Here is an 18,087-nt window from a genome sequence, read left to right on the forward strand (position 1 = left end):
ACTGATAAGAGAAATCAAAGACAGCATTAAAACAAATCAGAGGGTATATGATATAGCAAACATTACTGGGAAGTTAGAAGATTAGGTAGCTTTTAAAAACCAATGGAAGACAACTATAAAAACCATAGGGAGAGATAAGATTAAAAAATGAAGGTAAGCTAGCCAATAGTATCAAAGAGGATACCAAAGGTTTTTCAAATATACAGTACAAAGAGAGTGAGAGTGGATATTGGACCACTGGAAAATGATGCTGGAGAGGTAGTAATGGGGGACAAAGTAATGGTGGATGAAGTTAAGAAGTGGAGGAATGAAAATAAGCATTTTACATCAGGAGTCACTGTGGAAGACTCCGGCAATATGCCAGAAATTCAAGACTCTCAGGGGTCAGAAGTGAATATGGTTGCTATTACTAAGGAAAGGCACTTGGGAAGCGGAAAGGTCTGAAGGTAGATAAGTCTCCAGGACCAGATGATTATGCCCTATAAATTTACCTATAATTTGCCTATTTACTAATTTACTAATCATACTTCCTATGTTCATATCCAAGTATTTAATACAACAACAACAAAGGTTACAGCACCAATCCCTGTAGTGTACATTGGTTAGAGAGTTACAATCAGTAAACCATCCTTCTTGATTTTGCCAATTTTGGATCCAAATAGCAGTACAGTCCTGGATCCCATATGCCTGCCACAGGAGCTTTTGTCAATTGCCTTACTGAAGTCCATATAGACAACGTCTACTGCCTTGATTTTATCAATCTTCTCAGTCACCTCAAAAAACTTATTAAAATTTCTGATGGTTCAGTCTCTTCAACTTGATCCCAGCCCCCACCCTCCAGAACAAGCTCATTCATAATGTCAGTCTTAATTTAAATTAATGAATAGTTACAATGGAGTTTGTAAAGACAATTGCTGCAAGCCAGGATTTTGCTGAACAAAGAAGATCTGGTCTGCAGTTTTTGAAATGCAGAAATATCCTACAGCTTTCAAATCTACAACTGCAGAAAGAAGTAAAACCTCTTTGAAATAAACATCTAGCAAAAAAAAGATTTGGAGGAAACGTATTGCACTTCTCCCCAATGTATTTTGTTAATTACTAAAAAGTAAAGAAGTGATAGTCCCACTTTTTATATGTGTACTTGTCTTCCCGCGTGTCCCAGAAATCCATGGGTACTTCAAAAGGAATGGATAATGGAGCCTGAGCCTGCCACTATCAAAATACAAAATGTTGTGTAGCAAGGTGATAAGGGATGATTGATGTACAATAAGGTTCCCATTGTTTAATAATTTACAGCACTACAATTCAAATATAAATACAGATATGCCAAATAAAACAGCTCAATGTGACATACTAAAAACTAGGGTTCTAAGATGGTTATATTTATTGTGGAAGATGTAAGAATCAATTATCTATATTTTTATGGTTCCCTAGAGAGCTGTATTCTCTGGGAAAAAATGAAAAAATAAAGAAATACAAGCGATTCCCTAGATGTTGAAAATCCAGAGGAACACGTACAAAGTGCTGCAGGAACTCAGCAGGTCAGGCAGCACTTATGGACAGGAATAAAAGTCAACATTTTGGACGAGACCCTTCATCAGGACTAGAAAGGAAGGGGAAGAAAGGATGTTTCCCATGTGACTCAAGGACACGAGGCCACAGTCTCAGGATAAAGGGGAGTCCATCTAAACAGGTATATGGAGAAATTTCTTTAGTCAGAGGGTGGTGAATTTGTGGAATTTATTACCACAGGCAGCTTTGGAGGCCAGGTCACTGGGGGTATTTAAAGCAGAGCTTAATAGGTTCTTGATTGGACACAGCATCAAAGGTTACAGGGAGAAGGCTGGGGAGTAAGGCTGAGGAGGGGGAAAAACATCACCCATGATTAAATGGCAGAGCAGACTTAATGGGCCAAATAGCCGAGTTCTGCTCCATGTCTTATGGTCGAAGAAGCCAGAATAAGATAGTGGGGTAAGGCAAATATTGAAATATGAATCGAAATACAGACAAATGCTGAAATAACTCAGCAGATCAGGCAGTTTTTTTTCTGGAAAAGAAACAGAATTAACTTTCATGATAATCAGGAAAAGTTAGAGAGAAGAGAGGGGTGCAGAGAACAAAGAGAATGCTGGTGATCATTTTTCCACCTAAGATATTTGACTTCTAAACCAAAGCATAGGTCAATATTTCTGACCTCTGCATTGCAAAAATAAAGGATTTGGCATTTATTCCTGATTAATATCCAATGAATTCCCAATTCTTTGGAAAATATCACAACTATGCATGTTTGATAATATCAGTCTCAGCTGTGTTTTCTGAACAAATTAATTGTCTATTGGTACTCCCTCCCTAGGCTTATATTTCAAGAATATCCACTGCAGTTCAATTCTGAGGGGCTGTTGGCATTAATGGGACAATATTTCAGAAACATCAGTATTTTAAGCATTATCAGCAAGTGATAACCCAAAAAAGATGCTACTGAAGTATTTTTTTATGAATATTCTTCCTTCTTTTAGGGTGAACCGGGGAAGCGAGGCAGAACCTGTCATGGCAAGAGAGGCTTTCCAGGGATTTCAGGAGGAAAGGGAGATCTGGTTAGTAAATTCCTAGTAAGCTAGTTGAAAAGTATGCAATGAATTATTTGTTAATTGCTCATTTTATTAGATTTGTTGTTTTGACCAGGCCAATGTTTATTGCCCTTGAAAAGATGATGGAGACTGGTCTTGAAATGATACAGTCCTTGTGGTGAAGGTTTTTCACAGTGCAAGACAAAGATCCAGTGACAATGAAGGGTTAATGATACATGTCCAAATCAAGATATTGCAATACATCAATGTAGTTCTGTAGCCATGTATCTGAAACCTTGTTTTTCTTGATGGTGGAGGTTGCTTGTCCTGGACAAACTGTATCTACGGAGTATTTTGTTGCTGATACACACTACAATCATCATACAATGGTGGTAGATAGAATGAACTTTTCAGATGTTTGACAGGCTTCCAATCAAACAGGCTGCTTTAACCTGAATGGCATTGAGCTTCTTAGAACTGCCCTGCATCACACAAGTGTTGATTCACACATGCTCCTGATACGTGCCTTGACTAGGGTGAAGAAGTGGAAGGGTAGGTTAGTAAGTATGCAGATGGCACAGAGGCTGGTGGTGGTGCGAATAGTGTGTAAGGTTGTCGAAGGTTACAAAGGGATAGAGACAGGATGCAGAGCTGGGTGGAGAAATGGCAAATGTAGTTAAATGAAGAAAATGTGAAATGACACACTTTGGAAGACTGAACTTGAAGGCAGAGTACAGGGTTAATGACAGGATTCTTAACAATGTGCAGCAACAGAGAACCCTGCAATCGAAGTCCATCATTCCCTCAAAGTTGACACACAAGTTTATAGGATAGTTCAGCAGGCGTTAACCTTCATTATTGGAAGGATTAGGTTAAAGAGCCGTGAGATTATTTTGCAGCTGTATATAATTCAGGTCAGACCTCAGTCGGAGTATTGTGTTCAGTTCTGGTCGCTTCGTTATTGGAAGGATGTGAAAGCTTTAGAGAGGGTGCTGCCTGGATTGGAGAGCATGTCTTCTTCGGAAAGGTTGAATGAGCTAGGGATTTTCTCTTTGGAAAAGAGGAGGATAAGAGGTGACTTCACAGAGATGTATAAGATTATGAGAGTGTGGACACACAGCTACAGTTTTTCAGGGTGGCAACGGCCAGTACCAAAGGATGTCCACTTAAGGCGAGTGGAGAAAAAGTAAGAGGTGTCAGAGGTAGTGCCATGTGCCTGAAATGCACGGCCAGTGTGGTGGTAGAGGCAGATAAAATAAGGACATTTAGAAAGACTCTTAGATAGGCAAAAGGATGGAAGAAACATGTAGGTTGTAAAGAAGGAAAGTGTTAGATTATTTAAAGAGTAAGCCTATATTAATTGGCATAACATGAAGGGCCAAAGAGCTGTACTGTGCTGTACTGTTCTATGTTTTATTCCAAACATATTATTTTTTTCTTCCTTATATGCTCACAGATTTCAGTTTTACCAAGGCTCCTTTATGTCATGCTCAGACAAATGTTCTTGATCTTTAGGACTCTTGCCTCACCTCTGGATTTCAGTTATTTCATCCATGTTTCGACTATAACTATAATAAGGTCTGGACCATTTGATTCTGGACAAACCCAGACTAAAACTGGGTAGGAAGCTCAATTTTATCAGGTATATTTCCACAGAATTTTTGACAATTCATCCCATCACTTTGCTGATAGTTGCAAGTGGACTGATTCTACGGTAATTCAGTAAAATTCCGAAAATCCAGAACTCTTAGAAATTTGTTAGTGCCAGACTAACAGATATTCTTGATTTCTGGACATTACTCTGGATTTTCTGTATTTCTGGATGCTCATGATGATTTTATTCTATCTTATTTTACACGTTACACTGTAGTACATGTGGTACAATCTATTTGCCAATGAACCAGTGAGTTTAAAGGCAGCAGGAAACATGCAAGCAATCCAGACCTTGGTTTAAGCCACAAGCTTACCCACAGTCCAGACACCAGCACTCTGGATCCTCAGCTCTGGCGACACATCTCAGCTGCACTTTGGACCCTTGGCTACATTTACTCAATGGCACCAACATTAAAATTAATACACTCTTCTGTATCACATTGGTAGCCTCTATCACTCATGTACCATGCTGATTCATTTCAGCATGTATCCATAGGGTGCACTTTTGCGAGTGACTAGCACCAGTTGAAGTTAACTGGTGTTGATCGAAGCTATGCATGAACTTATAAAAGCAGAAATGTTCAGTCCTGACGAAGGGTCTCGGCCCGAAACTTCGACAGTGCTTCTCCCTATAGATGCTGCCTGGCCTGCTGTGTTCCACCAGCATTTTGTGTGTGTTGTTTGAATTTCCTGCATCTGCAGATTTCCTCATGAATGTTCATTGCTTCCAGCTGCTGCTAGAAATCATTCTATTGTTATAAAGCCAGTTGAAGTAGGGAAAACTATAGGAATCTGGTTTTGAAACATGGTTCCAGACATTTTAAGCAATGAATTATAGGGCAGGGAAATATTCTATTCTATGCTTCAGTCTCCAGAAATTCATCCAAGATTACCATGAAGACCATGAGTAGTGGATATGGCCCAGTCAATCATAGTAAAACCTTCTCCATCAATGAGCAATTCTACACGGAGTGTTGTTGCAGAGAAGCAGTATTTATCATCAAGGACCCCCACCATCCAGGTCATGTTCTCTTCTCACTGCTGCCATCAGAAAGGAGGTACTGAAGCCTCAAGTACCACAGTACCAGATTCAGGAATAGTTATTTCTCCTCAGCCATCAGGCTCTCGAACCATAGGAGATAACTTCACTCATCCCAACACAGAACTGATTCAGCAACCTATGGACTTACTTTCAAGGACTCTACAGCTCATGTTCTCAGTATTTATTGCTTGTTTACTTACTATTATTTTGCTTTTCTTTCTCTTTTTGTATTTGCACAACTGTTGTCTTTTGCCATCTTTGTTGTGTGCGGGTTTTCATTGATTCTATTGTGTTGCTTCGTTCTTATTGTGAATGCCCATATGAGAATGAATCTCAGGGTGTATACAGTGATGTATATGAACTTGGATAAATTTACTTTGAACTTTTGAAATGCTAGTGGAAGGAAGCAACTAATGGGCCAACTCCAGGAACAAAGCACCTTGGAGATAGATGCAGTACCAGAAAGGGATAAATCATCTCACAGACAAGTCAAAGTTATTGAAGGCATCAAAAGTCCCATCTTCCAGCAATTGTCATATGCAATACACATACATTGCTCAACCAGTACTAGCACTGCCTCTGTTACTCTGGACTGTTAAGCAGTCTTATGTCCTCTTGCATAACTACTATTAATACAATCTACACACAGATACACACATTCATGCATGTACTGTTCATATCTAATAATTACACATACCTCTACTAATTATACAAGTATCAAGCACATCACCTAGACACATTACGACTACCACATATAGCTGTCTTGCAGGAAAGGGTGGCACACATGCCGAGCAATTATCAGCAGTTATAATGTGTCTATTGGCTTATTGCCCCAAAGGAGAAAATGCCCGGCATCAGAACAGTTGTCACTAACTGTGTGGACATTCCAAGTTATGCAAGATCCATGTCCTTCTCTAGTATGCATTGCAGTCACTGCTTTGAGTCATTAGTATTTTCTAAATGGAGAGAAAATTCAAAAATCCAAGATGCAAAAGGATTTGGGAGTCCTCGTGCAGGATTCCCTACAGGTTAATTTGCAGGTTGAGTCTGTGGTGAGGAAGGCAAATGCGATGTTAGTATTCATTTCGAGGGGACTAGAATATAAAAACAAAGATGTAATGTTGAGACTTTATAAAGCGCTGGTAAGACCTCACTTTGAGTAGTGTGAGCAGTTCTGAGCCCCTTATCTAAGAAAGGATGTGCTGATGTTGGAGAGGTATTCTGAGATATGGGACTCAAAATTGTTGACAGTACTCCAAGTGCTGGCTGACTAGTGTCTTATAAAGACTTAGTATTATCTCAACAACAACACACACAAAATGCTGGTAGAACACAGCAGGCTAGGCAGCATCTATAGGGAGAAGCGATGTCGACGTTTCGGGCCGAGACCCTTCGTCAGGACTAACCGAAAGGAAAGATAGTAAGAGATTTGAAAGTAAAGGGGGGAGGGGGAAATGCAAAATGATAGGAGTAGACCGGAGGGGGTGGGATGAAGCTAAGAGCTGGAAAGGTGATTGGTGAAAGTGATACAGAGCTGGAGAAGGGAAAGGATCATGGGACGGGAGGCCTCAGGAGAAAGAAAGGGGGGGGGGAAGCACCAGAGGGAGATGGAGAACAGGCAAACAACTAAATATGTCAGGGATGGGGTAAGAAGGGGAGGAGGAGCATTAACGGAAGTTAGAGAAGTCAATGTTCATGCCATCAGATTGGACGCTACCCAGCCGGTATATAAGGTGTTGTTCCTCCAACCTGAGTTTGGATTCATTAATTCATTGGATTCCTTAGTATTATCTCCTTGCTTTTCTATTCTAATCCCCTTGAAATAAATGCCGACATTGCACTTGCCTCCCTAACCACAGACTCAATCTGCAAATTAACCTTCTGAGAGGCTTACACGAGGATTCCCAAGTCCCTCTGCACCTCTGATGTTTGAACCTTCTCCCCATTTGGATAATAGTCCGCACTATTGTTTCTTTAACCAAAATGCATTATCATACATTTCCCAACACTGTATGCCATCTGCCACTTTTTTGTTTTTCTTCCAATTTGTCCAAACCCTTCTGCAATTGCATTGCTTCATCAGCGCTACCTATCTTCGTATCATCCGCAAACTTTGCCACAAAACCATCAATTTCATAATCTAAATCATTGTGAAAAGCAGTTGTCCCAATACTGACCCCAGAAGAACACCACTAATTACCACTGCAAGACCCCTGCATCTAAGTATAAGTCAAAAGCAGGGCATTAAAGATTAAGGATTAAGTACTGGAAAAGGGACAACTTTCTTGCTACATTTCCTTCCAGACTAATTGTTTTAAAATGTATTTGTATTTGCTATGAGCTATGCAGCTGAAAGCGTAGATATGGTAAATCATCCAAATATGCTATTTTAAGAGCTTTGACTTAATTAGCTGCAGATAATAAATGGAGCATGAAATTTTTCCTATTCTTCTCATTGCATTAGACAGATAACATCACAACATTGGCAACTATTTTCTAGTTTATAATTTCTTTTTCTCATTAAATCCTTTCCCAGGCTGGGAAGACAATAAATCCAAATTTTTGGCAGTATCGGCATTAACAATTCGCAGCCCAGAGATGATATAAATCAGGCCCTTGCTATGTTTTACCAAAGAGATTAACTCTTCCCCTCATAATCTGCATTTGCACTTCATTGTTTACCAGCACTGCACATTCTCTGTAGCAGTTACACTCCGTTCTGCATTGTCATTGTTTTTCCTCAATGGACTGTATAATTACTTGATCTTTGTGAATAGTATGCAAGATAAGCTTTTCACTGTTTCTCAGTACAGTGACAATAAATAAGCCAATTCCAATCATCATATAAGAGTTTGAATATTGCAAACTCACAAATTGTTATTGGGAGAAAGAATGGATACCAGATTATCCGGTAAAAGCTAAAAGATTGTCTCTTGGATGAAACACCAGAGTGGAGATAGTTGTAAATTTAAAGAGACCCAGCATAAAGGAGGAAGTTTATGATTCATTGGACCAATTTGGATGTTACATATAAACAATGATCATATAATTGACCTATTTCCATTGCTTCCAAAGCAGCCACGGAACTAAATTCCTAGTGGTAATTCAATTTGATGATTTTACCAGTTGGCAAAAATGCATTTTAAAGCAAACCACAATGTTCATTCTGCTATCCCCTCACACTGGAATCCTACTTTATGAGTGGCTTACATCAGCCACTGGTTTTTCAATGTAACTGCAAAGGTTTTGGTGTATGTGTGGATTTCAAGTTGTAGTGTTGATGTTTAGCATTTATACATGCAGTCCAGGTTGAATTACTTCCATGTATTGTGGTAGAGTGCATGTGGGGTTAAAGTCATTCTAGATTCAATAAGAGTATTGCAATAGATGCATATAATTGGGACTCCATAATTTTCAGCATTGGTAATTATCTAACGATATGGTTGAATATAAAAAAGTATCATGTAACGGTTGTCTCACAAGAATACTGACAGTGGAGATTGGTGAAGCTCTTCTTTGGGCAATATTTCACTTTAATTTTCTACTTATTCTTGCATCTTTAATCTACTATAAAATATCCTCATAGAGATAGGAAGGTGTTTATAACAAAATTAATTGCATTTTTAAGTCATTAAAAAACATCAGCCCTGAACTCATTTCACCCTTGCAATGGACATGATTACATAAGTTGAAGAAGTGGAGTTAAAGATTCCTACTCATCCAGTTATATAGTACCCCTATTCCTCCTCCCCACATTACCCTGGCTAATGGTAATTATCTTATTTCCAAGTGAACATACCGTTCAAACTGGCACTCTCAATATTTCACAGTAAAGAATGAATCATTGCACAAAGAAGAATGTGACCAATTAATGTCACATTTCACTTCATGTACTTTATTCCAATGCTTAAATAATTAATTGAAAGTTTGATGATGACCTCTCCCCTAAAGTGTCTATCTTAATCCCTCACACGCAAGCACACACACATTTGCAATAAAAGAAACGAAATGCTTGCTTTGTTCTTCCTGTACAATCTAAACTTGTTCTCTGACCAATTAAGTGCATAACTTCAGCCACCCACTCACCCCCATCACGTGTAAGTATGCTTTACTTTTGAATGCTTTACATTTGCTAAAAATAGGATACCACAGCCTACATTGTGTTATCAAATGCCTGGGTGTTGATGATGCAAGTACACTTTACTAATAAGGTGACAAATTATAAGGTGGCCATCCTAATGTAATCTATTCAAGTTACATCAGTAAGATTTAAGAACTCAGTGGTTTCTTTGTCACCTATAACATGTAAAAGGAGAAGCAATGCCTTTGTTTTGCTGCAATTTCCAATGGAAAGGCAAAGGTGATATTGATGGTGCCATCACAAAATCTTGCTAAGATGAATTTCACTCAGAAATGCCCAGACTAGGTGGGACCGCCAACATAAAACACGACCATGGCATAATATATGCAAAATGATTTTTAAAATATGATTTTCAGATAAAATGGCATGTGGAATTTAATGCAAACAAGTGCAAGGTTTTGCACTTCGGTAGAACCAACCAAGGTAGATCTTACACAGTGAACAGTAGGGCACTGAAGAGTGTGGTAGACTAAAGGGATTTGGGAATACAGGGCCATAATTCATTAGAAGTGGTGTCACAGGTAGGTGGAAACTTAAAGAAAGCTTTTGGCACATTGGCCTTCATAAATCAATATATTGAGTGCAGATGGGATTGTTATGGTGAAGTAGTATAAAACGTTGGTGAGACCTAATTAGGAGTATTGGGTACAGTTTGGGCCAGCTACCTACAGGAAAGATGTAAACAAGCTTGAAGGAGTACAGAGAAAATTTACAAGGATGTTGCCAGGTCTGGAGGACCTGAGTTATAAGGAAAAATAGAATAGGTTAGCACTGTATTCTTTAGATTTGATAGAGGTATACAAAATTATGAGGCATATCGATAGGGTAAATGCAAGCAGGCTTTTTCCACTGAGGTTGTATGGGACTATAACCTGAGGTCCTGGCTTAAGGCCAAAAGTGAGAAGTTTAAGGGAAACTTGAGGGGAAACAGTTTCACTCAGAGGGTCATGAGAGTGTGGAATAGGCTGCCAGCAGAAATGGTCCATGCAAGCTCAATTTCAGCATTTAATAGAGGTTTGGATAGTACATGGATAAGAGGGATAAAGAGGGCTATGGCTCCAGTGCAGGTCATTGGGAATAGACAGTTTAAATGGTTTTGGTATGGACTAGATGAGCCAAAGGGCCTGCTTCTGTGTTGTACCTCTCTATGACTCTAAAAAAAAAGGTGCTTTGTATTCCTTTGGCTAAGAATATAAATCAAAAATTAATATGTGAAACTCACTTAATTTTAAGCTTTGAAAACTGTGAAAAAAAACCTGCATTATCTTCCTGCAGTACGTGGGCATACATGTTATGTTGGCATTAATAACTAAGAGACCTCATCTAGTTTTTTTTTAATTCTCTGATGTAGAAAAGATTATTTCAGGCCAGGCCTCTTTCTCCTTAAGTTTGACTGGTATTTTTGGACCATGCACTATTTTTCTCTTAGTACTGCTCACAACGCTATAGTCAGAGAATTAGGGAAGGAACTCTTTAGGGACGAGGTATTCCATCTTCAGTATTATAGGGCCACATTGCCTTCCGCTGGCATTGGAGTCAATGTTAAAGGCAGAGAAGTCCAAGCCCATGAATTCAATTGCATTTCAGAGCCTACTGAAATGGAACTACATGGGGAGTCCACACAAATGTTTTGGTGGTGTTAGGGGTGGCATGGCTCAAAGGGCCTACTCTATGCTGGATGGATTTCTCCAAAACATTGTCATATTATAAAACTCAATATGCAAAAACAAGTTATACACAGAACAAAATAATTTGCAAAACAACATGAGACTAAAAAAATCCTAGTGAATTCCAGAAGCAATGCATTGATCGTTAATTTTATTATTTGTGTCAACTTCTGTTGCCTACCAACATTTCGAATTTTCAGCTTTATTTGCAAACAAATAAAGTGTTCTTGCCCTGCTCTACCCCAATTTGTCCATCCCTTAACTATGCCTACACTGTTGATCTTCATTTGCTGGTCCAATGTATTTCCAAACTCATCGTGACTCAGTGATTAAGTGCAAAATTGCAGAAAATCTTTAATCCTGCTTTTTCTATAGAAAATAGAAGCATATGTTGTTAAGGTGAGATGAAGTATGGTAGCAGGAAGCTTAGAGAGTGTATCAGAACACAGCCTTTGAGAAGCCCCTTCTGATTCCAGGCTGAAAATTTATATAATGGTTATCATACATTGAACTTTTTAAGTTTTAATTTTGGAACAACCCAAACAAGAATGAAGGTAAATCAATGAGGAATTATTCACTATTGAATAAATCTATTTCCACCCTGAGCAGGGAGAAATTGGCCCCACGGGACTGAAAGGTGAGAAAGGAGATCCTGGACTTTCAGTAAGTATCCTTAGAAAACATTTAAGGTGCAGAATGAGTCAGATTTTTGGGTTTTTTTTGCAACTTTCAATGCCACCTGCACCCCCATTCCACCTATATCCCTGCACTTCCTAATCCACTCTCTTTCTCAGCTTCTCTCCTAAATCTTACATTTGTTTAAAGTTAGGATGAAAGTCATTAACATCAAACAAAAAAATCACTTTCCCTCTCTACCACCAATCATTTTCTTTCAATATTTTCCTTATTTCCTACTTCACACATTATTCCTTGAGCAATAAGAGTCACTCTTGACCACTGTAAACTGAAGGAATTAAGGGGCAATGTCTCCCATTTCTTTCTGTTTTGTCCTCTCAAAAAATACAGCAGCGTTCCAATGTGACCTTGATACGCACAGTCATATAATACTGGTTATAACAGACTAGAAGCTTTAATTCTCAGTTTAAAACTCTGCATTCAAGGTTTTTAAGTTAATTTAAATAATTCTGGTGAATGGGGGAATTGCACTAATAAAAGTGACAGTGAAAATTGTCCGTTTACCATAAAAATTGGTTCTCAGTGAAGAAGGCATTAGGCATAGCCTGTGTGATTGCTGTCTGTACTCCATAATTGAATGCTGAAGGCCAAGACAGATAATCAGTTGTCCAGTTTTAACATGTGTGGCATGTGTGTACTTAGCCCACTGCTCTACTCTTTATATACACATGACTATGTGGCAAGGCATAGCTCAAATACCATCTATTAGTTTGCTGACGATACAGCCATTGTTGGTAGAATCTCAGGTGGTGATGAGAGGGCGTACAGGAGTGAGATATGCCAACTAGTGGAATGGTGCCGCAGCAACAACCTGGCACTCAACGTCAGTAAGACGAAAGAGCTGATTGTGGACTTCAGGAAGGGTAAGATGAAAGAACACATCATCTTACCCTTCCAAAATGTCAGGGGTTAGGTTTTTACACAGAGAGGGGTGAGTACATGGAATGGGCTGCCGGCAACAGTGGTGGAAGCGGATATGACAGGGTCTTTTAAGAGACTCCTAGGTAGGTACATGGAGCTTAGAAAAATAGAGGGTTATGGTTAACTCTAGGTAATTTCTAAGTAAGAACATGTGCGACACAGCATTGTGGGCCAAAGGGCCTGTATTGTGCTATAGGTTTTCTATGTTTCAATGGAGCTTAGAAAAATAGAGGGCTATGGTAACCCAAGGTAATTACTAAAGTAAGTACATGTTTGGCACAGCAATGTGGGCTGAAGGGCCTGTATTGTGCTGTAGGTTTCTACATACCAATCCTCATAGAGGCATGAGAAATGGAGAGAGTGAGCAGTTGCAAGTTCCTGAGTGTCAAGATCTCGGAGGATCTAACCTAGTCCCAGCATATTGATGTAGTTATAAAGAAGGCAAGACAGTGGCTATAATTTATTAGGAGTTTGAAAAGATTTGATATGTCAACAAATAAAACGCAAAAACTTCTATAGATGTACCGTGGAGAACATTCTGACAGGCTGCATCACTGTCTGGTATGGGGCGGGCTACTGCACAGGACCAGGTTGTAAATTTAGTTGGCTCCATCTTGGGTACTAGCCAATGAAGTACCCAGGACATCTTCAGGAGCGGTGCCTCAGAAAGGCAGCAACCATTATTAAGGACTTCCCGCACCCAGGGCATGCCCTTTCCCCCCTGTTACCATCAGATAGGAGGTAAAGAAGCCTGAAGGCACACACTCAATGATTCAGGAACAGTTTTCTTCCCCTCTGCCATCTGATTCCTAAATGGACATTGAACCCTTGGACTACCTCACTTTTTAAAAAATATATAGTATTTCTATTTTTTGCACAATTTTTAATCCAGTCAATATACGTATACTGAATATGATTCACTTTTTTTTTCTTCTATATTATGTATTGCATTGAACTGCTGCTACTAAATTAACAAATTTCACATCACATGCCGGTGATAATAAACCTGATTCTCATTCATATATCCTGACCAATTCACTTACTCTGCCTCATCGCTGGTCCATTCCAGACACAAAAGTAATGTTGGTGCTTTTCATTTGGCTGTCACTGATAAACTTAATTCCAAAAAGGATCTCAAACAATGTACTTTTAGGCTTGTTTTAATCTAAGTTTATGAACGTTAGTGAACAATTTATCAGTCAATCGCTCCATTATGTTACCACTATTATTATGTCTTTCCTGGCTGCTCTGACATTAGATGAAGCAACCCTTTGCAGTAGGTTGAGTTAGGAAAGGGGAAGTTTCTACTTTTGTTTGTCCCATATACTGTGCCTATAAAAGTATTCACCCCAACCCTCGGATGTTTTCATGTTTTGTTGTTTTACTTGTTGAATCACAGTGAATTCAATTTGGCTTTTTTGACGTTGTTCAACAGAAAATGATTCTTTCATGTCAAAGTGAAAACAGATCTCTACCAAATCTAAATTAGTTACAATTATAAAACAGAAAAAGTTGATTACATAAGTATTCACCCTTTCAAGTCTGTATTTTAGTAGATGCGCGTTTGGCAGCAATTACAGCCTTGAGTCTGTGTGGACAGGTTCCTACCCAGCTTTGCACATCTAGACACTGCAATTTTTCCCCATTCTTCTTTACAAAAATGCTCAAGCTCCAGGACATTAACTTTGTTGTTTTTAAGCCATTCCTGCGTAGCTTTGGCTTTATGCTTGAGGTCATTGACTTGCTGGAGAACAAATCTTCTCCCAGATCTCAGTTCTCTTGCAGACTGCATCAGGTTTTCCTCCAGGATTTCCCTGTATTTTGCTGCATTCATTTTACACTCTACCTTCACAAGCCTTCCAGGGCCTGCTGCAGTAAAGCATCCCTACAGCGTGATGTAGCAAGCTTCATGGTAGGATGGTGTGTTTTTGATCATGTGCGGTGTTTGGCTTACACCAAACATAGCCTTTAATCTGATAGCCAAAAAAGCTCAATTTTGGCTTCATCAGAGCACAGAACCTTCTTCCAGCTGACTTCAGAGTCTCCCACATACCTTCTAGTTAACTCTAGCCGAGATTTCATATGAGTTTTTTTTCAACAGAAGCTTTCTCTTTGTCACTCTCCCAAAAAGCTGTGACTGGTGAAGCACCTGGGTAATATTGTATGTGCAGACTCTCGCATCTCAGCCACTGAATCGTGTAACTCCTCCAGAGTTGTCATTATGACCTCCCTCACTGGTCCACTTCTTACACGGCCATTCTGTTTTAGAGGACGGTCTGCTTTAGGCAGATTTACAATCGTGCCATACTCTATACATTTCTTGATGATTGACTTAACTGTACTCCAACAGAACTGTGGTTAATGCAGTTGAGCCTACATTTATCCCTCAACCAACAACGCTTAAACTGATTCCCTGATTATTTACTTAAGACCAGAAGATTAGGAGCAGAATTAAGCCATTTAGCCCATTGCATCTACTCTGCCACTTCACCATGACTGATCCAATTTTCCTCTCAATCCCAATCTCCTGCCTTCTCCCCATATCCCATCATGCCCTGAGAAATCAAGAATTTATCAACTTCTGCCTTAAATATACATAAAGGCTTGGCATAAAGTCAGCTGCCTGTGACAAATGCTTCCACAGATTTACCACTCTCAGGCTAAAGAAATTCCTTCTCATCTCCATTCTAAAAGGATGCCCCTCTATTCTGAGGCTGTGCCCTCTGGGCTTAGACTCTCCCAGCACAGGAAACATCCTCTCTAAATCCACTCTATCCAGGCCTCTCACCATTCAATGGGGTTCAATGAGGTTACCCCTCATTCTTTTGAATTCCAGTGAATACAGATGCAGAACTATCACACACTCAACAAACTGATTAGAAAGACTGGCTCTGTTGTCTGAAAATTTTGCAACAAAGCCATTAATTCCATCATCCTAATCACTGATCTATAACATAAAAAAGAATCGGTCCCAACTCAGACCCCTGTGGAACACCACTAGTCACTGTCAGCCAACCAGAAAAGGCTCCCTTTATTCCCACTCTTTACCTTCTGCACCAATCAGCCACTGCTTTATCCATGCTCGAATCTTTCCTGTGATACCATAGGCTCATAACTTGTTAAGCAGCCTCATGTGTGGCTCTTTGTCAAAGGCCACTTGAAAATCCAAGTACACAACATCAACCAGTTCTCCTTTGTCTATCCTGTTTGTTAATTCTTCAGAGAATTCCAACAGGTTTGCCAGGCAAGATTTCCCTTGAGGAAACCATGCTGACTATGGCCTATTTCACCATGTGCCTCCAAGTACCACGAGACCTCATCCTCAATAATTGATTCCAACATCTTCCCAACCACTGAGGTCAGACTAACTGGCCTATAGTTTCCTTTCTTCTGTCTCTCTCCCTTCTTGAAGAGAGGAGCGGCACTTGCAATTTTCAAGTCTTCCGGAACTGTTCCAGAATCTAGAGGTTCCTGAAAGATCACTACCAATGCTTCCATAATCTCTTCAGCCACCTCTTTCAGAACTTTGGGTTGTACACCATCCGGTCCAGGTAACTTGCTACCTTCTGACCTTTCAGCTTCCCAAGAACCTGCTCTCTAATTATGGTAACTTAACATATTTCCCTGACACCTGGAACTTCCACAGTGAAGACTGATGCAAAATACTTATTCAGTTCATCCGCCATTTCCTTGTCCCCCACTACTACCTCTGCATCATCATTCTCCAGTGGTCAAATATCCACTGTCACCTCGCTTTTACTCTTTATCCATCCGAAGAAACTTTTGGTGTCCTCTTTAATATTATTGGCTAGCTTACTTTCATATTCTTTCATTACCTTCTTAATGACTTTTCTAGCTGTCTTCTGATAGTTTTAAAAGCTTCCCAATCCTCTAACTTCCATCTAATTTTTGCTCTCTTTGCCTTTTATGTTGGCCTTGACTTCTTGTGTTAGCCATGATTGTGTCATCTTTCCTTTAGAATACTTCTTCCCCTTTGGGATGCATTTATCCTGTGCCTTCCGATTGCTTCCAGAAATTCCAGCAATTGCCAGTGTTCTTTTCCAATCAATTTTGGCAAACTCCTCTCTCATGCCTCTGTAATTCCCTTTATTTCACTGTAATACTTAATTTCATTGCTATTCATGGGAGCTTGCAATGCAGAGGATGGTTGTATCAGAATCAGGCTTATTATCACTGGCACGTGATGCAAAATTTGTCTGCTATTATGTAATAGAGATTATATTTCATAAGCATTTCAAAGGCTGTAAACTACAACAAGGTTGAGGAAAGAGGTGCAATGCAAATAATTTTGAATATTTTTATTCATTGTGTTTAGGAAGAAGAAGTGAAAGAAGTTGTCAGAAAAGAAATGAGCAACATATGTGGTCAGCCAATTAATATTAATAGCTAAGTGAAAGAAGTTGGTTTTATTGGAAATTAATTTTCTAAGTGTTTAAAAAAACATCCATACAATATTATTGCAAAAATGGTTTATGTGTCTTTGTACAAATGCAATTTCTTAGCAAAATGGTTTTTAAACAAAAAGTCTTTTAACTTTCATTATAAATTTAACAATTCTTAATGCTCACAGGGCTCAATAGTCAGTAATATTCCTGGTATTGCAATTGTTAGACATTATAGATGGAACCCAAGTGTAATTGAATCCTGCTGTTTCTTCAGCATTAGTCTTCAGACAGATATACAAAATGAAAATTGATCTATTTGCATTACATATGGCAAGAGGTAATGGAATCTTATTAAAAAGCTGAACATATAAGAGATTCAGAATTTAATAAGTACTTAAAGGTCATTGTTGCTTCAGAATGTGACTTTTTTTTCCAAACTGTCTTTCAGACTGGGCTTGGGAATTCTATGATTCACTATATTTAAGGTTGCAGTGCAGCTTCTCCAATTCTCCATGGTCACATTACAATTATGCCACATGGCCAGAAATACTTGGGTTTTGAGGATTTAGGGAAGGTGGCTGGGTGTTTTAGTGGAATATATCTCGGTATGGAGTGGAAATGTCAAAATTCCACTCCTGATTAATCTCCACTGCCCCTTGTAGGAAACATAGTGTGTGGTATATAAAGTAAGTTCAGGGTTAAGTTTAGATCACAATGTTCTCGTAAATGGTGGGCCCGATTCCATTCTTTCTTATACAGTCACAGCCAGAGAATCACCTGTGACAGCTTCTTATGAACTCTAAGTTAATAAAAGATAAAATGGAAGGAGGCTAACGTAATGCTGATCAAAATACCTGCCTAAAAATTGAACTTTAGGTACCGAATTGATGCTGCATAAAATGCTAACACAATATAGGATATCAGAAGTAAAATAATTGGAACATCCTTTAAGGAATCATCTTCATTTGTACAAACAATTAAACTTAATCTACTG

The 18,087-nt window shown here is 39.1% G+C and overlaps 1 protein-coding gene across 1 annotated transcript in view; it reads left to right on the forward strand.

Annotated features, from left to right (window-relative positions):
- col7a1l (collagen type VII alpha 1-like) overlaps positions 1 to 18,087 on the forward strand; it is a 420,731-nt gene that overhangs the window by 363,061 nt on the left and 39,583 nt on the right. The window contains exons 94-96 of the mRNA XM_073066798.1: positions 2,517 to 2,594; positions 11,680 to 11,733; positions 17,024 to 17,072. Coding sequence (XP_072922899.1) covers positions 2,517 to 2,594; positions 11,680 to 11,733; positions 17,024 to 17,072 — 181 coding nt within the window. The remainder of the gene's footprint in view (positions 1 to 2,516; positions 2,595 to 11,679; positions 11,734 to 17,023; positions 17,073 to 18,087) is intronic.

Source organism: Hemitrygon akajei, chromosome 14, assembly GCF_048418815.1.
Source record: "Hemitrygon akajei chromosome 14, sHemAka1.3, whole genome shotgun sequence".
Taxonomy (NCBI): Eukaryota; Metazoa; Chordata; class Chondrichthyes; order Myliobatiformes; family Dasyatidae; genus Hemitrygon; species Hemitrygon akajei.